A 24,362-nucleotide genomic window follows, 5' to 3' on the forward strand; every position below is an offset into this window, starting at 1 on the left:
TGATGAGTGAAAACTTGCGCTGTGGAAAGACTCAAGGTCAGTCCCTAACGAGATGCGACGAGACGGAATGAGTAACCACGCTTACATTTTCAAATGTTATAAGAACTGAAAAGCAGACTTGTTATAAGAACTGAAAACAGACTTAACCCAGAGCTCATCCGGACTGTTTACATTGGATAATGTAGGTCTTAAGAGAGAGAGAGAGAGAGAGTGTTGAACTCGGGATAATGAACAAGACAATTTAATAATAGTAACAAGATTGTGTTTTCCATATTATCGTATATATGCTTATGATGATACCAAGGCTTAGAACAGAACATCCGGTCTGGGAAGGGGGCAGTGATGGTTCGGCCATGGAGGGGGTGGTAGGGGTAAGGGTTTGTGGGGGTGGACTGGGGGAGGGTACGGCTGGCACATTCATTCAGGTTTTAGTAAAACGCTAACCTCCAGACTTTGACTGAGTTTACTAAGTGAAGTGACGTGTGGTGGACTTTAGAGAGGGAGAGACAGAGAGGCAGAGAGACAGAGACAGAGAGACAGAGCGAGAGAGACAGAGAGACAGAGCGAGAGAGACAGAGAGACAGAGCGAGAGAGAGAGACAGAGACAGAGAGAGACAGAGAGAGACAGAGAGAGAGAGAGAGAGAGAGAGACAAAGAGAATTGCTTAAGTGTTTAATAAAGAAATAAATTTATATAATGTGTTTACTTTTCCCTCGTTTATTGCTCTCACCATGTTGATCACGTTACGATATAGCTTACACATACTAAAAGGGTTTGCACAGAACAATGGTTGATGGTATGGGAGCGGTGGGGGCTGCGGGGTGGGAGTGATTGCTGGTTGGCAGGTGCGGGTCTGCCGGTGAGGACCCCTGCTGGCGGAGTATGTACCTCGCTCCCTCCTTACCGGAATCGCAGTGTATGGGGAATCGCGGCGGGATGAACATCTCCAACACAGCAGTAATGGGTGATTGTAGGACGAAGAGGTGATGGAGATTGAGTAAACATGCATACATTTCAATGATATTTATTTGAGCCAGTAGATGATGTGATCACAGTTAACAAGAATAATTTGTAGGTAGAGATCGCGTCTCCGTGATGATGTGAAATGTTTCTCTCTCAGTAAACGCTAACCTCCGGACTTTGACTGAGTTTACTAAGTGAAGAGACGTGTGGTGGACTATAGAGAGAGAGAGAGAGAGAGAGAGAGAGAGAGAGAGAGAGAGAGAGAGAGAGAGAGAGAGAGAGAGAGAGAGAGAGAGAGAGACAGAGAGACAGAGAGAGAGAGTCGCGGACCGTAGCGAAACGCATTGGTAATGGATGCCCCAACCACTTCCGCCGTGTCTGAGGAGAAATAACCAAGCTACTTGGAAAGTCTTTCAGTCAGCCTCTAACCTGTAACCCGTACGCACACCCCTCCGCGGACATTGAAAAACGCTTAAGGGTAATGGTACACAGTCCTCCTGCTGGAGTCTACTCTCTCATCCTCTCACACTTAGCACTTCCTGTAGGGGGAGTTAATGGTTTGTCTAACCGCATAATGACCCACTGCAGTCTCACAACGAGGGTGGCTTCACTCTTTCATGACCCGAACACACAGAAAAAAGCCAGGTGCCACTCGTGTCTTTTCCATGCATTTCTTACAACCCCACTTAAGGGCTTCCTGTAGTGGAGTTAATGGTTTTGTCTAACCGCATAATGACCCAGAGCAGTCTCACGACGACGAGGGGAAGCTCCCACTCACCCTTCCCTCCCTCCATCCATCCCATACCCCTCCCCAACCCCAAACAACATAACAGACTGTGTTGGGACTCCTCGCATCTACACGCAATCTCACGATCAACAAAATTATTATCCGCACACAGGATTAAGTCTACGCAAAACACACATACATATTCATTTACTCCTTCCTCTTATCCTTCTATTTTCTTACTCTACCACTTACTCTCACACAACAAGAACTCCCATCTTTCCTGACCACATAACCTATCCCTTGAGGACTAGATCCGCGCGCGCGCACTCCAATTACCTCCGACACGCGCCAAACTTCCGGGAAAATCCCCCCTTGAGAACTAGACACATGCGCGACACCTGACAGGTGGCAATACTCTCCTACATCCCCAACAACAACATGGCTTCACTCTTTCAACACCCAAACACACACACAGCTCCCCAAAACCACGAGGACTAGAACCGCGCGCGCTCCAATTACCTCCGACACGCGCCAAACTTCCGGGAAAATCCCCAAAAACCCTTGAGGACTACACCCCCGCGCGCCACCTGGCCAGGTGCCACTCACCTGAGTGCCACCTGGCAGGTGGCGCGCTCGGGTCTAGTCCTCATCTTCCCTACTTATATAACAATGACTTAGAATTAAATTATGACATTGAATGGAAGACCTTCACAACTAATAAATGAAATGTAATCTCACCAGGTTACTTACTCACACTTTCGTTCCAGAAATATACTGCATATACATATACAGTATATATGTATACAGAATATACCGTATATACATATATACCTGTATATATTGTACACAATATTATATATATATATATATATATATATATATATATATATATATATATATATGTCGTACCTAATAGCCAGAACGCACTTCTCAGCCTACTATTCAAGGCCCGATTTGCCTAATAAGCCAAGTTTTCATGAATTAATGTTTTTTCGTCTACCTAACCTACCTAACCTAACCTAACCTAGCTTTTTTTGGCTACCTAACCTAACCTTACTTATAAATATAGGTTAGGTTAGGTTAGGTAGGGTTGGTTAGGTTCGGTCATATATCTACGTTAATTTTAACTCCAATAAAAAAAAAATTGACCTCATACATAGAGAAAAGGGTTGCTTTATCATTTCATAAGAATCAAACTATAGTAAATATATTAATTCAGGAAAACTTGGCTTATTAGGCAAATCGAGCCTTGAATAGTAGGCCGAGAAGAGAGTTCTGGCTACTAGGTACGACATTATATATATATATATATATATATATATATATATATATATATATATATATATATATATATATATATATATATATATGTCGTACCTAGTAGCCAGAACGTACTTCTCAGCCTACTATGCAAGGCTCGATTTGCCTAATAAGCCAAGTTTTCCTGTATTAATATATTTTCTCTAATTTTTTTCTTATGGAATGATAAAACTACCCATTTCATTATGTACGAGGTAAATTTTTTTTTATTGGAGTTAAAATTAACGTAGATATATGACCGAACCTAACCAACCCTACCTAACCTAACCTATCTTTATAGGTTAGGTTAGGTAGCCGAAAAAGTTAGGTTAGGTTAGGTAGGTTTGGTAGTCGAAAAAACATTAATTCATGAAAACTTGGCTTATTAGGCAAATCGGGCCTTGCATAGTAGGCTGAGAAGTACGTTCTGGCTACTAGGTACAACATATTATATATATATATATATATATATATATATATTAGTATATTTTGGTAGCAGTCTTTCCTGTAGACATATATTATTAAATATGACCGAAAAAGTAAGATTAATAATTCTAACACGAATTTTCTCAATCTTTCGTACATTACGCTTCACTGTTGGAGGTAAATCAAAAATCACTTCTCCAAAATTCATTTTTATTTCTAGTCTGACGCGACACGGGCGCGTTTCGTAAAACTTATTACATTTTCAAAGACTTCACAAATACACAACTGATTAGAACTTACGTATCTCTGCTATTATATCTACATTTGAGTGAGGTGGGAGGGATGATGTGGCATATAGTGATGTGGCATTAACACAAGACAGAACATGAGGGGATATTAATAGGGTATTAAAAGTATCAACACAAGACAGAACAGAAACAATGGGTATTGAATAGAAGTGTTTGTAGAAAGCCTATTGGTCCATATTTCTTGATGCTTCTATATTGGAGCGGAGTCTTGAGGTGGGTAGAATATAGTTGTGCAATAATTGGCTGTTGATTGCTGGTGTTGACTTCTTGATGTGTAGTGCCTCGCAAACGTCAAGCCGCCTGCTATCGCTGTATCTATCGATGATTTCTGTGTTGTTTACTAGGATTTCTCTGGCGATGGTTTGGTTATGGGAAGAGATTATATGTTCCTTAATGGAGCCCTGTTGCTTATGCATCGTTAAACGCCTAGAAAGAGATGTTGTTGTCTTGCCTATATACTGGGTTTTTTGGAGCTTACAGTCCCCAAGTGGGCATTTGAAGGCATAGACGACGTTAGTCTCTTTTAAAGCGTTCTGTTTTGTGTCTGGAGAGTTTCTCATGAGTAGGCTGGCCGTTTTTCTGGTTTTATAGTAAATCGTCAGTTGTATCCTCTGATTTTTGTCTGTAGGGATAACGTTTCTATTAACAATATCTTTCAGGACCCTTTCCTCCGTTTTATGAGCTGTGGAAAAGAAGTTCCTGTAAAATAGTCTAATAGGGGGTATAGGTGTTTTACGAAACGCGCCCGTGTCGCGTCAGACTAGAAATAAAAATGAATTTTGGAGAAGTGATTTTTGATTTACCTCCAACAGTGAAGCGTAATGTACGAAAGATTGAGAAAATTCGTGTTAGAATTATTAATCTTACTTTTTCGGTCATATTTAATAATATATATATATATATATATATATATATATATATATATATATATATATATATATATATATAATATTGTGTACAATATATACAGGTATATATGTATATACGTATATACAGGTATATACGTATATACAGGTATATATGTATATACGTATATACAGGTATATATGTATATACAGGTATATATGTATATACAGGTATATATGTATATGTGTGTGGTACTGTGTGTACAAAAATTTGTATATATTACACACACACACACACACAAACACAAACACACACACACACACACACACACACACACACACTACACCACAAACCAGTGAACGCTCTCTTCTCATACATTTAATTTGCATTAATGAAGCCTGTGATACAACTTCCATCAAACTATCAAGATTCAAGTTACATTGATTACAGTTCATACGTTTCTGATTCAAATAACTCTCTAATGGATGTATCGTGTGATGTACCTTTTTGACTCTTTGGTTTCATATATACGATATAATCGGTAATAATTACAGTATAAAATATAATCCTCACTTGCTCAGGCACTCGGTAAGAAAACTTCCATGCAGGCCAATACTTAGTAGTGTAAATGAGGACTATGACACTATTTGTTTATTATGGTGTGGAATATATAATTCCCCCTTTATTTAATGGAATTAAATATAAAAATTTATTTTAATCTTCCCCCAGCAATACAAATATACCAAGGACTACACATATGCGTTGTTAAATACAGCACTAAATTGTATAGCATTGCCGATTGAAAATTTGCAGTCCCCCCCCCCCCCTCACCCTTGAATATAGGAACTTTGGCTTCCAATAAAACACACACATGACTAAACAGATTCCCAAAGAATATTTGGGACCACCACAAATATGTACAGATTAGGTCAATCACAGCAACATGGATTGTCTGCCTTTATCCACACTCTGCTAGTAACCATGTGGCTTCAGTCTGCCAGTACCGTTCAGTACTGGAGTACCATATAGTTTCAGTCTGATCTCTATGTCAAATACCTTCGCCTTTCTGGACCCCCCCAAAAAAAATCTAAGCTATTTTACCATGCATTGGTACAGTTGTATTTCAAGAACACCTGACTTTAGTTGGTAGTGTAAAGCAAGACAATGACAGGTGTTTTTTTAAATTTTGGGATTCGAGATGGGAGAAATTACATGATAATTTCAAGTCCTATGTAATTTAAAGGGTACAACTATGACTAGGTATTTTCAAATTTTGCTAGCGAGAGGTGTGAAATTTCCATAAATTATTTCCCTAAATTTTCCCCACAAACACTCTCGCACTCCTATTTGAGCCCGGGTTGAGAACTTTCACACTACTGGGGAGCCAGTCGGCCGAGCGGACAGCATGCTGGACTTGTGATCCAGTGGTCCTGGGTTCGATCCCAGGTGCCGGCGAGAAACAATGGGCAGAGTTTCTTTCACCCTATGCCCCTGTTACCTAGCAGTAAAATAGGTACCTGGGTGTTAGTCAGCTGTCACGGGCTGCTTCCTGGGGGTGAAGGCCTGGTCGAGGACCGGGCCGCGGGGACACTAAAGCCCCGAAATCATCTCAAGATAACCTCAAGAAGCATGTCTCTAAGTAAACTCAAAGTCAGTAGGTTAGTGTTTACCGAATTTTCTTCTATCAAACTACGGCCCGCATTTAGCATCACTCAGTCAACTCAGTCGAGGGGTTTGAGGTGTAGTGAGATGGGCGAGGTTGGCAAACACATCCCGGTCTGACCTCCGCTATACTTCAAACGCGGCATTCATTCTCTCTCTCCCTTAGCTGAGCAATGTTCCCCACATACAAATTCCAAGCATGCGCTGTTAGCAACATAAACTTAGCCTTGATACTATTATTATTATTATATTTTAAATTGACTTGTTTATTATCACCGAGTTCAAGGCTGTCTCTAAGACCTACATTATCCAAATGTAAACAGCAATCGATGACGATTGTGACGCGGCAAACACCGCATCATCAATACTTACACTCATAGGCGGGAGATCAGGATACTCACCCTCCTGTGAAATATCCCCCCCTCGTTCTTTTAACTTCTTCAGTCCTAATATTGCTAGTAGTGTCATTACCTACTCTACACCCCCCTGTTAAAAGGCTTGGGGACGGCCCCTCTTCAACTGCATTCGTAAAATATAATGAGTTATTATTATTATTATTATTGCTCACACTAGCAACCGCTCTATTCCCCTCATCACCGGTCTTGCTAGTACTGTACTAGAGTTGCCAGCAACTACACAATGTGGGATACTGTTATTACTTCTACTACTACTATAACGGGAGCAGCAGCAGCTGCAGCAGTGGTAGGTGTGTCACCAGCAGCTGCAGCAGCATCCGTGTCACCAGTGTCAGCACCAACAGCAGCCTGGGAGGGAGTGCTAACACCATGGTCGTCTGGAGTAGGGGGAGAGGTTATCACCTCCAAGGTGTTTGTGTGTATGTGAGTATTTCCCAAGAATATGAAAATATTCCCTCCGGGGGTGGATCGGCTGCTAGCATTCTCCAAGTAATCTAAAAAAAAGTTTACAATGCTAGCCTAACATATACTCGGATAGTACAATCTTCCCATTATTATTATTATTTGTTATTATATCAACAACAAGAACCATCTTAGCCTGATTTAGCTCGGCTTAGGGGAACACACCACGTATTATTGCTAGGGTTTGACCTAAGCTCCCGTCACCAACCGTGGGAGGGACACCGGCGGCAGAGGGTCGTGGGGCCGTGTTGTAAGGATGAAGTGGTTGCCTCTACTAGGTCAGGCCAAGTTATATACACCCATTCAAGAGGATGGAGGTGCATCCTTACCACACACCAACACCCTCAGCCGGTAATAATAATATTAATAAAGATAAGATAAAAGATTCAACTTTAGATTTGTTTATTAAGAGATAATAGGGAGAAGTAGATGTACCACATCTCCTAGACATACAGGACATTTGTCACATCTTGTTACACAATCCGAACATATTACCATATGCCTACACGGAATGAGAACAGTGTTTATTTCTTGGGTGTAACACACCTTGCAATAAAACCTACCTACACCCGGCATCTGCATCTCTTCTGCAACAACACCCACACGCTCATCTACCTCCGCTACAGTGGGAACTGGGCGGGGGGAGATAACACCCTGGGACATTAACAGTTCTAAGTGTGACGAACTAGCAAGCGACGGATTTTTTATAACACGAAATCCGTCGACTCTTGTGTCTGCGCCTTTTATTACGCACTAATAGGGGGAAGGGGAGTGCAGGAAGACACCCCACGCAGCCGTCATAAGACTGAGTCCCTTCATCGGTGCCAGACGGACTGAGAACGTCAGCATTGTAGTGATTAACATCGCCTTCGCCTATGGAATGTGTTTCACCTATTCCATCATACAACTTGAAAGTGGGAGTAGAGTAGTTAACAGCCATAAGTAGTCTGGTTGTTAACCCTGGCAATAATTCGTGGTATGTTCCCAAGCCAAGCTAAATCACGCTATGATGTGTGATGGAAATAATAATAATACATTAATGGGAAGATAATGCTAGTAGTGTAAATGTTATGATGGTAATATGATCTTTTTAGATTTCCTGGAGAACAAGAGCAGACGATCCTCCTCGATTGATGAAGATTAAGCCACCCAAAAGGTGGCACGGGCATGAATAGCCCGTACGTGGAGGCCCTTTTGAGCCATTACCAGTATCAATAGATGATACTGGAGATCTGTGGAGGTGCGACTGCACCCTGCGTGACGGGAGATGTCTCCCGTCGATCCTCCTCCGTAGGGGGAAATATATATTCCTGGGGGAATACACACAAGCACTGGTGAGGTGGTAACATCTCCCCCTATCACATTTACTTCACACTCCACTACTGCTAATGCTGGTGTAGCTGACAGAGCCGACCTTGCTACTGGCGTTATACCTGCTTGATACATGCTTAAAATTTACTGCTGCGGGAAATAGAGAAGCTGGTAATGGTAATAATAACTTACCACATTTTATGAATGCAGTTGAAGAGGGGTTATCCCATAGCCTCTTAACAGGAATTCGTGGTGTGGGCAATAGCAGGAGTAGTAATAATAGGACGGAAGAAACTGAAAGAAAGAGGGGAGCTATTACACAGGAGAGTGACTATGATCATCTCATGGGTATGAGTGGCAGTATTGATGATGCGGTGTTTGCGGGCATCTCTCTCTCCGAGATAAAATCTCCTAGGCACCCAGAAAACGATTTGAATGTAGAGGCTTTACTGGACGGGAGTATATTACTTACAGACAGTCAACAACAAGGTTTACTATCAGATGTTGATATGAATCTATTCCTCAGCCCCCAACTCAGTTTACACCAACCCACATCTAAGGTTTGAGCTTGAGATGTGTGGAACACAGCCTTATTATCGAGATGTGCGGAACACAGCCTTATTATCACAGTCTTTAATAATAAGTAGCAATGAAGAAAATTTCACCCCTCTGCGAAGGATTAGAGTTGGGGGATGATCATAATTGAAGTAGCTATATGATAATGGTGAAAGTGTAATATCTATACTACCTCCTCCTAAACGTCTGATGAAACTATCTATCACTCGCTTGCCTCTATAGCTTGCCTGCCTATAGAAATTTTTTTTTGAAACTTCCCGCGTGAGAGTGTAAACATCGTGATGTGTTGTGGTGTGTTTTTGCGGTGGGCGGAATACTTTCTTCTACAGCGACTCGCAACACCCCACTAGACACACACACACGGCGCCCCAAGCCACCCCGACGACACACAATGGGCCTGCACCACCACACACGCGCACCCCTGGAATCCCCGGAGAAGCAGACACCGCATTTACTTGCCTCAGGTATGCAATTGAACACCTGTCGCAGGTGTGGTGCACGGTCTATGTCTCAATTTACGCTACTGGGGCAGATATCAATCGGGAAACGTGGCTAGCACGGGCATTGATTGGGAGGTAATGCGGGCACGGGTATCAACCCGGAGTAGCCCAGGTTGCCACACCTGGGCTGATCTATGCCACATCCTTTAAAATATTCAGAAAATCCATGGTAAAAGTTTATGGTAAAAACCATGTGAATTTCGGCCATATCTCACTCCCATAAACAAAAAACCACTAGCTGTAGTTTTATCCTTTTAAGTATACAGGAAAATCCACACGAAAGTTTGTGGAAAGTCTACATGGAAAGTCTATAGGAAAATCTATTGAAATTTTACATCCTATTTCTTTTGCAAAATTTGAAAATGCCCAGTCATGGTCGTGCCATTTAAGTTATATTAGAAAATCCATGGGAAATATACTGTCACCTCATCTCATTCCCAAAACTTGAAAATGCCCAATTGAAGTTATACCCTATATATTCTATAGGAAACTCCACATGAAAGTTTACAGGATTTTTTTTTTAGGGGGGGGGGGGATTATCTCTCCCTAAATTTGGAAAATACTTGGTTGTAGTCGCATCCTTTACATTCTATAGGAAAATCCATGGGAAAATTCAAAGAGCGATTTACAGGAATTTCACACCTTATCTTGCTCCAAAAATTAAAAAAATATCGGTCATAGTCGTAATTTACACTACTTTAGTCCACACTGCCACACATGGTTTCAGTGTACATTTACTCACATGGCTTCTGCTGTCTTTGGCACAGCCACTTTATATTTGATAGCACACATTGTTCCAACCTTCCGTGAAGCTTACAAAGCTTAACCTGCCACACACATCAGTCAAGTCACACACAACTGCACCCTACAAAAAACTTGTGCCTACCTTTACTCAACCAGCTCGTCTTCCTTGACACACGCATGGCCTGCCCATGACGCACAAGTGACGCACAAACCATCATTGTGCCAGACTGTGACGCAACCAGGCTGTGACTTATACGTCAGGCTGGGAGCAGCCGCATCCACAAGCCTGGCTGACCAGTCCAGCAACCAGGAGGCCTGGTCGACGACCGGGGACGCTAAGCCCCGGAAGCACCTCATGGTAACCTCAAGGTAACCAAGGTGCCCAGGTACAAATGACATCATTCAAACTTGAGCCATAAAATATTGTTGGTGGAAGACCATAGGTTCTTCGGGTCCCATCTTGCAGCATCTAAATGATGGAGACACTGCGCGACTCTTGGTTAGGCGGTACCACGCTATACAGGTTGACGTGGCTGTGGGTGGGGCGTGCCAGTCTCAACAGGGTTGATGAAGGATCTGTGGGTGGAGCCAAGGTGTAGACGGGGAAGGGTGGTGTACGTGCGGACGTGGACAAGCCAACATTGGACTCTGGTAGTTTATGATTCTTGACAACTAGGGACTCGTCCAGAGTGAGGTCCGACAGAGTACGGTTCCACGTACCCCACTTAGCGGATGAGGGAGAAGTGGCGTCATAGGCAAGTCCACTAGCCTGTTTTCGCCTCCATATCAGCACTATCACCACTAGAAGTGCCGACAAAATGCCTGCCCCTATGCCCAACACTACCTCCAGCTGTACCGGTGTCACAGCTTTATGAACAAGAGGCAGCGTCGGCGTGATGTCATTCTGGCGGGCATGGGCAGCAAGAGTGATATTGTGAGTATCAAGCGTCAGTTGAGCGGAACAGACAGCTTCGCCGCGTGGGCCTGTGACCAGCTCCACCTGCACGTGGTACACAGTCTCGGGCCAGAGAGTCAGGTCAACCTCAGGCAAGTCGGTGTACAGGTGGCCCTTCAGCCCTCCGCCCTCTACCTCCCAAGTAACCAGGTAGTCACCGCCCCGAGGAGTCTGTGGCACCCACCATACACGAGCGGCGACTAAACCAGAGTCCTCCACTTCCGCCTCATGGAGTAATGGCCACATCGCGGCTGCATCACCTTCAATACCATTAACCTCGGAGCGCTCACCAGAAGAATGTGAGCGGGACGAGCCAAGCGGAGGCTTCGTTATGCCCTTGGAATGAACAGGTGGAGCGTAGGGGGTAATGATGACAGAGAGAACACCCGACTCAGCCACAGCCACTAGTTTCATGTCTGACCCGCTTGGGACATCGTCTAAACCAGCACCGAAATCCGCTGTCTGGAGGCGAAGGCTCCAGGACTTGCCGGGAGTCCGGGTGAAGAGGGCGAAGACCACGTGCTCCCTGGTGGCCTCGCGGCCCCAGGAAAGTGTCCATTGTGCTGCAGAACCACTGAAGACGAGGGTAAGGCGGGAGTTGTGTTGACTGAGTGGCACCACAGACTTCGGGTGCGACGAATGGAAAGCACACGCCGCTTCACATCCCGCCTCCTGCAATACAGAACAAGGTCAAAATTACAGATCAGAATGTAATATGGTCATTATTCACTGCCTGGTATGGCAATGCCACAAGCATGTAACACTTTATATGCCAGAGAAATAATACTCTACAGTGATAAAATAACCTTATATATAAATACCACTAATTTGTATATACTGTTAGGGGAAAACAGCTTATTCTTATATCTAAGCAGCATTCTATCTTCTATCATATCATTCTTGCTTCAAATTTGTGGGCTGTTGCAATAAGGGGGTTTTGTGTATTAGTATAGTTTCTAGGTTTATATTTTAGATTTTAATTACAAATGTGTTAACACATAATTTGAGGTTATTAATAATAATATAACTTAAAATAAGACGTCTTAAGATAAAGACCTATTCCATGCATCCAATTTACTATTATCAAATCTGTAGATATGGTAACCACTGTTCATGTAGTCTCTAGTATGTATGTGTTCACGTAGTCTCTAGTATGTATGTGTTCATGTAGTCTCTAGTATGTATGTGTTCATGTAGTCTCTAGTATGTATGTGTTCATGTAGTCTCTAGTATGTATGTGTTCATGTAGTCTCTAGTATGTATGTGTTCATGTAGTCTCTAGTATGTATGTGTTCATGTAGTCTCTAGTATGTATGTGTTCATGTAGTCTCTAGTATGTATGTGTTCATGTAGTCTCTAGTATGTATGTGTTCATGTAGTCTCTAGTATGTATGTGTTCATGTAGTCTCTAGTATGTATGTGTTCATGTAGTCTCTAGTATGTATGTGTTCATGTAGTCTCTAGTATGTATGTGTTCATGTAGTCTCTAGTATGTATGTGTTCATGTAGTCTCTAGTATGTATGTGTTCATGTAGTCTCTGGTATGTATGTATGTGAATGTTCCAAACACTGCTTTTGCCTTTCAGGTGGCAGTGTGTAAACTTTATTGGTTCTATTGGCCCTATTAAAGCCCTATTGGTTCATGGACCAGCCATGAATTACTGTATTACTACTGTAGTATTCAAGATAATCTCAAGATAACCTCAAGATTTAGAATGTAGATCGAGATAAATCTCATATATGGAAAATACTGGAAAGTTACGTCTCAAACCTGTTCAGTGAGATTACAAGATACAAGAGAACAAAATACAACATTTAAAAATATGGTAGGAAGTGCAAAATTATTCTGAGGTGTCATAAGCATAATTAGAGAAAATACGACCCTCCAATTTTCTGATGAACCACATTTTCTTGTTAGTACAAGTGGTGAAGCTTGCCACCACCTATACCAACCACAGGAGTGAATACATCTTGAGGTTATGTTGAGGTTATCTTGAGATGATTTCGGGGCTCTAGTGTCCCCGCGGCCCGGTCCTCGACCAGGCCTCCACCCCCAGGAAGCAGCCCGTGACAGCTGACTAACACCCAGGTACCTATTTTACTGCTAGGTAACAGGGGCATAGGGTGAAAGAAACTCTGCCCATTGTTTCTCGCCGACGCCTGGGATCGAACCCAGGACCACAGGATCACAAGTCCAGCGTGCTGTCCGCTCGGCCGACCGGCTCTACATAGGCAGTAGAACATCTAAATTATTGGGACAGCTTAAGATGTTTAAATCTGTATTCCTTAGCTGGACTGGTTCCAAATCTGCACAGAGAAATACCACCACACGAGACCAAAACGTATGGCAGGATGTGCAAAAACAACCCCACTGAATACCAGACGGTGTAATAGGTATGCTACCTTGGAGTTACCTTTGAAGTTTTTCTAGGGTTTAGCGTCCCCGCGGCCCGGTCGTCGACCAGGCCTCTTCGTTGCTGGACTGGTCAAGCAGGCTGTTTGACGTATGAATCACAGCCTGGTTGATCAGGTCTCCTTTGGAGATGCTGAGGCAGACCCATCAACATCATGGACCCAAGACGACTTCCTCTACACTTCTTCTATACATAAGGGCAAGTTAACCAACCTCCCTTTCACAGTCTTCAGAAGAGCCCTTAATATACCCCTTCAAATGATACCTGATCATCCAGACTGTGATTAATATGTCACACTGCAAGCAGCTGCCTCCAACAGCCTGTTTGACCAGACCACCAGCCAGGCCTGGCCAAGAGACCGGGCCGTGCAGACGCTGATCCTCGGAATTATCGAAAGGTGAGGCCAGGTGGAAACGATTAACTCCTCTAAACAGATGACACTAATAAGTCTACTTTGGACTACGCCAAATTTCAGTATCTTCAGACGAGAGAAAAGTAACTTGGGACACCTAGAGATCTTGAGATGATTTCGGGGCTTTAGTGTCCCCGCGGCCCGGTCCTCGACCAGGCCTCCACCCCCCAGGAAGCAGCCCGTGACAGCTGACTAACACCCAGGTACCTATTTTACTGCTAGGTAACAGGGGGGCATAGGGTGAAAGAAACTCTGCCCATTGTTTCTCGCCGGCGCCCGGGATCGAACCCGGGACCACCTAAAGTGGGTCTGTATCCTAAAAGAATTACTTTGGACAAAATGATAACTAAGATACTTCACTTACGTGTTGAAGAGATTACGAATCAAAGTGAAAAAGAATAAAAAAAAACTTATTTTGGACTAAAAGAAGGAACATGAGAGGCACTTGAGCTCAGAAGCTTACGCGGGTAATTACTCCATCGTCAGAATAGGGGAAAATTACTCTCACCAACTGGTGAAAGGGGAGACGGGTGAGAGAGACGGGTGAGAGAGACGGGCGAGAGAGACGGGCGAGAGAGACGGGCGAGAGAGACGGGCGAGAGAGACGGGCGAGAGAGACGGGCGAGAGAGACGGGCGAGAGAGACGGGCGAGAGAGACGGGCGAGAGAGACGGGCGAGAGAGACGGGCGAGAGAGACGGGCGAGAGAGACGGGCGAGAGAGACGGGCGAGAGAGACGGGCGAGAGAGACGGGCGAGAGAGACGGGCGAGAGAGACGGGCGAGAGAGACGGGCGAGAGAGACGGGCGAGAGAGACGGGCGAGAGAGACGGGCGAGAGAGACGGGCGAGAGAGACGGGCGAGAGAGACGGGCGAGAGAGACGGGCGAGAGAGACGGGCGAGAGAGACGGGCGAGAGAGACGGGCGAGAGAGACGGGCGAGAGAGACGGGCGAGAGAGACGGGCGAGAGAGACGGGCGAGAGAGACGGGCGAGAGAGACGGGCGAGAGAGACGGGCGAGAGAGACGGGCGAGAGAGACGGGCGAGAGAGACGGGTGAGAGAGACTATAAGGTATACTCACACATATATCCCGCTGGCCGCAGGTGATGCTCCATATAGGGAAGTTGGTAGCCAGTAGGTCACACGTCTCCCAACACTGTCAACAAGAGGAAAAAAATCATATTACTATCCCGTTCTTTGACTTTTATTTTATTAGTAATTCATCGTCTCGGGGGGACAGGCAGCCAGTGTGTATATATATATACATGTTAGGGCTTATTTCGAGGTCCGCCCCCAAAGGTCGAACTACTGACCGTTCCCAGGATACAGCACAACAAGGTAACTAACTACTAGGTACTTATTTACTGCTAGAACAGGGTACTGGTTGCACAAAGTCCATTCCATCCAGCGGTCGAACCCACAGACGCATTCATCAATTTTAACATACTGTTCATTCAAAATAGAAATTTTCTCAAATATAAATTATTATATATTAGCATATTGTGCTATATATTGGTTTGGTTATCTTGAGATTATCTTGAGGTTATCTTGAGATGATTTCGGGGCTTTAGTGTCCCCGCGGCCCGGTCCTCGACCAGGCCTCCACCCCCAGGAAGCAGCCCGTGACAGCTGACTAACACCCAGGTACCTATTTTACTGCTAGGTAACAGGGGCATAGGGTGAAAGAAACTCTGCCCATTGTTTCTCGCCGGCGCCTGGGATCGAACCCAGGACCACAGGATCACAAGTCCAGCGTGCTGTCCGCTCGGCCGACCGGCTCCCGGGTGTTTAGGTTCAGTTGGCGATTATTGGTATTAGTAGTACAAGATCTTCATACTACAAATACAACAACTAGCGAATAAATCCACCAGGGAGATCAACCAGGCTGTGACTCATACGTCAGGCTGCGAGCAGCCGCGTCTAACAGCCTGGTTGATCAGTCCAGCAACCAGGAGGCCTGGTCGACGACCGGGCCGCGGGGACACTAAGCCCCGGAAGCACCTCAAGGTAAGGGGCCCTGATGAGGGTTCGAACTTACGTTTAGGATGATCCCAGACGCGCATTAATCGACTAAGGCCCCCCCGACATGGTCAAAGGAATTGCAACCGGGATTGCTCCTGCTCTCACGCGGATCCCGCAGTCTCTCACACACACAAATCAGGCATTTTACACATTCCCCCCCCCCCCAGCTCTATTTACTGCTACAGAGCCCAAGAGCCAGAGTTCCTGAACCCATTATGTACCTCTGTAACCCTTTTCACCACCACCCCCGGGATGGGTATGGGGTGCATAATAAATGATTAACTGTTAAAAGGTCACAAAGGCGAATGATCGACGTCGGTATAAACTAAAAAACATCTGAGGGTCTTTCTTAGTTTAGACAGACAGTCTTAGACTTTATAGACAGCTCCCTGCACATGTTGTGTAGAGTTAGTGAATAATATTGAGTGAATGGTGTTTGGCATCATTTGGCATTGCCCGCGTGAGACCAGAAGACATGGCAGGATGTGCAGAATACCCCCGTTGAAGAGCAGAGGTGCAACAGGTACTCTGAGAGAGAACTCTATCAACATCAGAGGCCCGAGACTGTTCAACACGCTTCCACTACACATAAGGGACATAACTGGCCGACCCCTCACAGTGTTCAAGAGAGAACTATCAACATCAGAGGCCCGAGACTGTTCAACACGCTTCCACTACACATAAGGGACATAACTGACCGACCCCTCACAGTATTCAAGAGAGAACTATCAACATCAGAGGCCCGAGACTGTTCAACACGCTTCCACTACACATAAGGGACATAACTGGCCGACCCCTCACAGTATTCAAGAGAGAACTATCAACATCAGAGGCCCGAGACTGTTCAACACGCTTCCACTACACATAAGGGACATAACTGGCCGACCCCTCACAGTGTTCAAGAGAGAACTATCAACATCAGAGGCCCGAGACTGTTCAACACGCTTCCACTACACACAAGGGACATAACTGGCCGACCCCTCACAGTGTTCAAGAGAGAACTCGATAAGCACCTCCAAAGCATACCTCATCAACTAGACTGTGACTCATACGTCAGGCTACGAACAGCCCCATCCAGCAACCAGGTCGTCTAGTCGAGGACCGGGCCGCGGGGACGTTGAGCCCCGAAATCATCCCAAGGTACCGCGGTAAGGTTGGCTACTCCGGGCATCGAGCGACATAAAGCTATACACTAAGGAAGGAATGCCTTCCCGAAGCCGCTGTAAAATATTGAAGAGGTTCGTTCATTCCCCAAAGTCTTATCACTCGCCCCTTTTGTGCCCGAGACGTAATGGCCAATACCACACAGAACCCTTTTTAAGTTTTGTTGTTGCTCATCTCTTGATAATTCTCACAAGAACCAAACCATAAGCGCTTCTTCATCGGCGCCATCTAACCCTCGGCGTGATATTATTTACGATGTATTTGCGTTTTGTTACTGGGTTCATTTATATACATAAATTTGTGGCCGGTTTCTTCAAACAATGAGGGTCTACGAGGCTATCTTTTTCCCAGTGGCGGCCGGCTAACCTACCCCACTCCAGCCACCACGACTCCCCACACCCGCTTAAGTCTACGATAATTCTAAATATAATATTGATTTACGCGTGTATATACACTCTTTATACACGTTTAAAACCACGCCACCAACACGCTGGCTACATCAATTCCCCAGATCATTAAAACATCCTACGATCCCACCATTAAAGAAGGTGAGTGACCAATAGAAATGCGAGGCAGACAATACAAAACATGGCTTTCGATCTCATAAATTCCTAGCCAAAACAAATGCGCATCACCCCCCTCCTCTCACGGGCCACATATGCTGTAACATGTGTTACAATCTGCCAATAATTTATGTCCTCCGCGCTTGTATTCACTCGACTATAAGTATTGAATTATTGAACAAATGGACAATAACATAAATCTGATGCGAGGGAAAGATTAAGTCAATAGGCAAAAGAGCAGCGGGAAGATGAGGTTTGTGGAGAACAGGTCCTTGACGGTGTGTGTGTGTGTGGGGGGGGGGGGTGTGTGTGTGTGTGGTGGGTGTGTGTGTGGTGGGTGTGTGTGTGTGTGGTGGGTGTGTGTGTGTGTGGTGGGTGTGTGTGTGTGTGGTGGGTGTGTGTGTGGTGGGTGTGTGTGTGGGGTGTGTGTGTGGGGTGTGTGTGTGGGGTGTGTGTGTGGGGTGTGTGTGTGGGGTGTGTGTGTGGGGTGTGTGTGTGGGGTGTGTGTGTGGGGTGTGGGGTGTGGGGTGTGGGTGTGTGTGTGGGTGTGTGTGTGTGTGTGTGTGTGTGTGTGTGTGTGTGTACTCACCTAGTTGTGCTTGCGGGGGTTGAGCTCTGGCTCTTTGGTCCCGCCTCTCAACCGTCAATCAACAGGTGTACAGGTTCCTGAGCCTATTGGGCTCTATCATATCTACACTTGAAACTGTGTATGGAGTCAGCCTCCACCACATTACTGCCTAATGTATTCCATTTGTCAACCACTCTGACACTAAAAAAGTTCTTTCTAATATCTCTGTGGCTCATTTGGGCACTCAGTTTCCACCTGTGTCCCCTAGTGCGTGTGCCCCTTGTGTTAAATAGCCTGTCTTTATCTACCCTATCAATTCCCTTGAGAATCTTTAACGTGGTGATCATGTCCCCCCTAACTCTTCTGTCTTCCAGCGAAGTGAGGTTTAATTCCCGTAGTCTCTCCTCGTAGCTCATACCTCTCAGCCCGGGTACTAGAGCGAGAGCGAGAGAGATGAATGACTCCAATGCCGATATGCTACCGGACTCTTCTTAATATGCAGCCCAGGCAGGAATCGAAGCCTGATTGCTTTATGTTCGCGGCGCCTTCCACACCCCACCACCACCCCCACCACCACCACACCACCACCACCACCCGGCACTCACGTCCCGAATCGTAAACTCCTCAGCCACACAAGGAACGTTTTCGTGGAGCCTGCGCAGTGCGGAGTGGCGGCGGCGGTAGTGCGCAGCCCAATAAATAAAATGGCGGACGGCCAATTTAGTGCACAGGTTGCCAGTACGGGGCCGGGCGGTGGTACTGGGGGAGGATACCTGCTTCATGGGGTTCTGGGAGTTCTTCTACTCCCCAAGCCCGGCCCGAGGCCAGGCTTGACTTGTGAGAGTTTGGTCCACCAGGCTGTTGCTTGGAGCGGCCCGCAGGCCCACATACCCACCACAGCCTGGCTGATCCGGGATAGTAGGTATGTGGGACAGATGTACGGACAGATGGATAGATGACCCCAATAAACAGCATGAAAGTTGAAGATCCGGACAACTTCTTTATGAATAACATCCAAACCCTTAACAATATAACTGATATTAACATGAACACGGAAGCCTTTGAGAGAAATTGACAACATGCCCATGCACTCAGCTCCTGGGCCTGACTCGTGGAATTCAATATTCATAAAAAAATATAAAGTACCAGTAGCGCGAGCGCTCAAGGTGATATGGAGTAAGAGCCTGGATACAGGGGAGATACCAGTAGCCAGGGATACCAGTAGCCAGGGATACCAGTAGCCAGGGATACCAGTAGCCAGGGATACCAGTAGCCAGGGATACCAGTAGCCAGGGATACCAGTAGCCAGGGATACCAGTAGCCAGGGATACCAGTAGCCAGGGATACCAGTAGCCAGGGATACCAGTAGCCAGGGATACCAGTAGCCAGGGATACCAGTAGCCAGGGATACCAGTAGCCAGGGATACCAGTAGCAAGGGAAGGGAACTATGAGCAGAAAGTGCCAAGCCATTACGACTATATAGCACTGGGAAGGGGTCAGGATAAGGATTTGGGATGGGACAGGGGGGGACGGGGGGAAGGAATGATGCCAAACCGCTTGGATGGTCGGGGATTGAACGCCGACCTGCATGAAGTGAGACCGTTACTCTACCGTCTAGCCCAAGCCCAGTCGGCAGATAAAGTTCATCTGCACAAGGGAGGTAGTAAAGCTTAGGCAAAAAACTACAGACCAGTTGCATTAATATCACACATGTCTTTGAAAGAATGATTAGGAATCAAGGGCCAGATTCATGAAAGCACTTACGAACCTGTCCATCTTCTCTCAATCTTTGGCGGCTTTGTTTACAATTATTAAACGGTTAATGAGCTCCGAAGCACCAGGAGGCTGTTTATAACAATAACAACAGTTGATTGACAAGTTTTCATGCTTGTAAACCGTTTAATAAATGTAACCAAAGCCGTCAAAGATTGAGGAAAGATGTACACGTTCGTAAGTACTTGCGTAAGTGCTTTCGTGAATCTGGCCCCAAATCTCTAGCTTTATGGAAAACTATTAACTTCACAATCCAGGTCAACGTGAATTTAGAACGGGAAGATCCTGTCTTGTACAGCTACTTTACCACTATGACAAACACAGAAGCCTTAGAAGAAAAACAAAATGCAAATGTTGTATACACAACACTATACAAAGGCAAAGTGTGACCATGGAGTGACAGACCATATATTGAAATCAATAAGAATGACAAGTAGTAAAGCTTTGGATTTTCAAGTGTGTTAAATAGAATGCAAAGAGTAACAGTAAATCAAATAAGATTAAGTACAGCGAAAAGTTCTGTACCCCAGGACATAGTCCTCGCACCACTGCTCTTTCTTTTTCGTATCTCAGATATAGACAAGAATACAAGCCACAGCTTCGTGTCATCCTTTGCAGATGATACAAAAATCAGCAAGAAAATTTCCTCTGTAGAAGACACTGAAAAGCTACAAGCTTTTGCCTACAATCCGATATTGATAAAAATCTTCGATTGGACAATGGAAAATAACATGATGTTTAACAGTGATAAGTTCCAGGTACTCGGGTATGGTAGAAACAAGAAACGTAAACGAAACATAGGGTACAGGACACGGGGGTACAGGACACGGGGGTACAGGACACAGGGGTACAGGACACAGGGGTACAGGACACAGGGGTACAGGACACAGGGGTACAGGACACAGGGGTACAGGACACAGGGGTACAGGACACAGGGGTACAGGACACAGGGGTACAGGACACAGGGGTACAGGACACAGGGGTACAGGACACAATCAGACCTACTCACAGAAGGAAAGCAACATGTAAAAGATCTGGGAATTATGATGTCTGACGACCTGACATTTAGAGAACATAACCGAGCAAATATAGCGGCGGCGACTAGGAAAATGACACACCTGTGAAGACAATTGCTCAATACTAGCTGTCCCCTTCAGAGCAGGTGACATCTCTGAATTCTCAGTATTCCCTGGAAGAGGGAACACAGAGAACATATACGGCACGCATAGACTATAAAATCCCTGAATTATTGTGACCATCTCAAAGCTTCCTAAATTTATATATATAACTGAAAACTCACACCCCAGAGTTGCATATAGTCCTGGGGACCATTCAGGCTTGTTCGCATAAAATTTATATATATATATATATATATATATATATATATATATATATATATATATATATATATATTTGGTATATATATATACCAAAAACGCCAGAGCTATAACACCCACTCCATTGTCACCCCCCACCCACCCTACCCCATCCCCCCCCCCCCCCCCCCGCACAAAAGCAACCGCTACGCTCAAATTACCTTTCTGCAATAATCTTATAATTAATGTAATTTCAGTAACTCTATTAATTGATTCTTATAAATTACAAAGTGCGGGTGACGAAGGTGAATGTTGTAGCAGACTACCGGGCCCCTCACTCCTCTTGTTTATGTCTCAGCGTCTCTAGGGGCCCCTCACTCCTCGTGTTTATGTCTCAGCGTCTCTAGGGGCCCCTCACTCCTCGTGTTTATGTCTCAGCGTCTCTAGGGGCCCCTCACTCCTCGTGTTTATGTCTCAGCGTCTCTAGGGGCCCCTCACTCCTCGTGTTTATGTCTCAGCGTCTCTAGGGGCCCCTCACTCCTCGTGTTTATGTCTCAGCGTCTCTAGGGGCCCCTCACTCCTCGTGTTTATGTCTCAGCGTCTCTAGGGGCCCCTCACTCCTCGTGTTTATGTCTCAGCGTCTCTAGGGGCCCCTCACTCCTCGTGTTTATGTCTCAGCGTCTCTAGGGGCCCCTCACTCCTCTTGTTTATGTCTCAACGTCTCTAGGGACCCCTCCCCTAAGGGGCCAGGGGACATTAGCCAAGTCCCTTGGATGGTAGGGCACCTTACCTAAGTCTCCTGGGGTGTCTGGGTACCTTAGCCAAGTCTCCTGGGGTGTCTGGGTACCTTGGCAAAGTCTCCTGGATGGAAGGGCACCTTAGCCAAGTCTCCTGGATGGAAGGGCACCTTAGCCAAGTCTCCTGGATGGAAGGGCACCTTAGCCAAGTCTCCTGGATGGAAGGGCACCTTAGCCAAGTCTCCTGGATGGTAGGGGACCTTACCCAAGTCTCCTGGATGGAAGGGCACCTTAGCCAAGTCTCCTGGATGGTAGGGAACCTTACCCAAGTCTCCTGGATGGTAGGGGACCTTAGCCAAGTCTCCTGGATGGTAGGGCACCTTAGCCAAGTCTCCTGGATGGTTGGGTACCTTAGCCAAGTCTCCTGGATGGTTGGGTACCTTAGCCAAGTCTCCTGGATGGTAGGGTACCTTAGCCAAGTCTCCTGGATGGTAGGGAACCTTACCCAAGTCTCCTGGATGGTAGGGAACCTTACCCAAGTCTCCTGGATGGTAGGGAACCTTACCCAAGTCTCCTGGATGGTAGGGCACCTTAGCCAAGTCTCCTGGATGGTAGGGCACCTTAGCCAAGTCTCCTGGATGGTAGGGTACCTTAGCCAAGTCTCCTGGATGGTAGGGCACCTTAGCCAAGTCTCCTGGATGGTAGGGCACCTTAGCCAAGTCTCCTGGATGGTAGGGAACCTTACCCAAGTCTCCTGGATGGTAGGGGACCTTACCCAAGTCTCCTGGATGGTAGGGAACCTTACCCAAGTCTCCTGGATGGTAGGGTACCTTACCCAAGTCTCCTGGATGGTAGGGGACCTTACCCAAGTCTCCTGGATGGTAGGGAACCTTACCCAAGTCTCCTGGATGGTACGGTACTACCGGTGGATCGACACCCAGACCCAAGACAAGTGTCGACCCCACAGCAAGGACGACAGCGTCGACTACCACACCGACAACGTCGACTCTGGGGGGCTACCATTCCCTACCTAACCATTATTCAACTTCTACACTAATCAAGCTATTTATATTATATATATTATTATCCCAAGACAACCCGGCCCAGAGAGAATAGCGGCCAGTGCTCACAGCCTTCCAAACTCTCCTCCATGTTGATGTTCAAACGACAACAAATGGCTCAGGGACGATATTCGTTCTACATCTGGGGGCGACTTTTTTTTCCCCCCTTCTCCCTCCCTCCTCTCTCCTTCTCCCCCCCCACAACCACACCACATAATCATTCTCCCTCCCTCCCTCCCTCCATCTATAATCTCCTCCCTCCCCCCCCCCCCCAGCTGGCAGCCATCTTGCGCGGGTATAATTAAGGCGGGAGCGGAAGTTCCCGGTTCCAGCCCTCTAGGATAAAATAAGAAAAATCTACGAAAACATTAGCATTTATGGACCCGTGTAAGGAGTCCGTCAGTGGGCTTGTGGGAGCAGCCCGTCAGTAAGTAGACTTGGGCTTTATCTTGAGGTTATCTTGAGATGATTTCGGGGCTTTAGTGTCCCCGCGGCCCGGTCCTCGACCAGGCCTCCACCCCCCCAGGAAGCAGCCCGTGACAGCTGACTAACACCCAGATACCTATTTTACTGCTAGGTAACAGGGGGCATAGGGTGAAAGAAACTCTGCCCATTGTTTCTCGCGGCGCCTGGGACAGAACCCAGGACCGCAGGATCACAAGTCCAGCGTGCTGTCCGCTCGGCCGACCGGACAGGAGAATCTGTCTAAAATAGTTCAGATTTGAGCTTCCTAACTCAAATACTTCTTATTCGAGTATACAGAAGTTGTTCATTATATAACACAACGTCCATTAGGTTATCCCATAGTTTATACTTTTTTTCCCAGACACCAAAATTTTGCAATGTATTGCAAATAGGTAGATTTTGATCTACCTTTTGATCTACCTACTTTTCTACCTAATAGATCTACATTTTGTGCAACTAGTAGCGATATCCCGGGCTTAGGGGAGGGCTCCAGAAGCCACTCGAGGTAGACATGGCTTTGTGAGTGAAAACCACCACTAATACCCATTACAAAGGTGAAAACCACCACTAATACCCATTACAAAGGTGAAAATCACCACTAATATCCATCACAAAGGTGAAAATCACCACTAATATCCATTACAAAGGTGAAAATCACCACTAATATCCATCACA

The 24,362-nt window shown here is 45.8% G+C and overlaps 1 protein-coding gene across 1 annotated transcript in view; it reads right to left on the reverse strand.

Moving 5' to 3' along the window:
* Window positions 1-8,344: 8,344 nt before the first annotated feature.
* Window positions 8,345-24,362, reverse strand: part of fend (forked end) — a 53,045-nt gene continuing 37,027 nt past the window's right edge. The window contains exons 3-4 of the mRNA XM_045739251.2: window positions 15,099-15,173; window positions 8,345-11,867 (exon numbers count right to left, since the gene is read on the reverse strand). Of these exons, the coding sequence (XP_045595207.1) occupies window positions 10,710-11,867; window positions 15,099-15,173 (1,233 nt within the window). The 3' untranslated portion in view covers window positions 8,345-10,709. The remainder of the gene's footprint in view (window positions 11,868-15,098; window positions 15,174-24,362) is intronic.

The sequence above is a fragment of the Procambarus clarkii genome, chromosome 36 (assembly GCF_040958095.1).
Source record: "Procambarus clarkii isolate CNS0578487 chromosome 36, FALCON_Pclarkii_2.0, whole genome shotgun sequence".
Classification (NCBI taxonomy): Eukaryota; Metazoa; Arthropoda; class Malacostraca; order Decapoda; family Cambaridae; genus Procambarus; species Procambarus clarkii.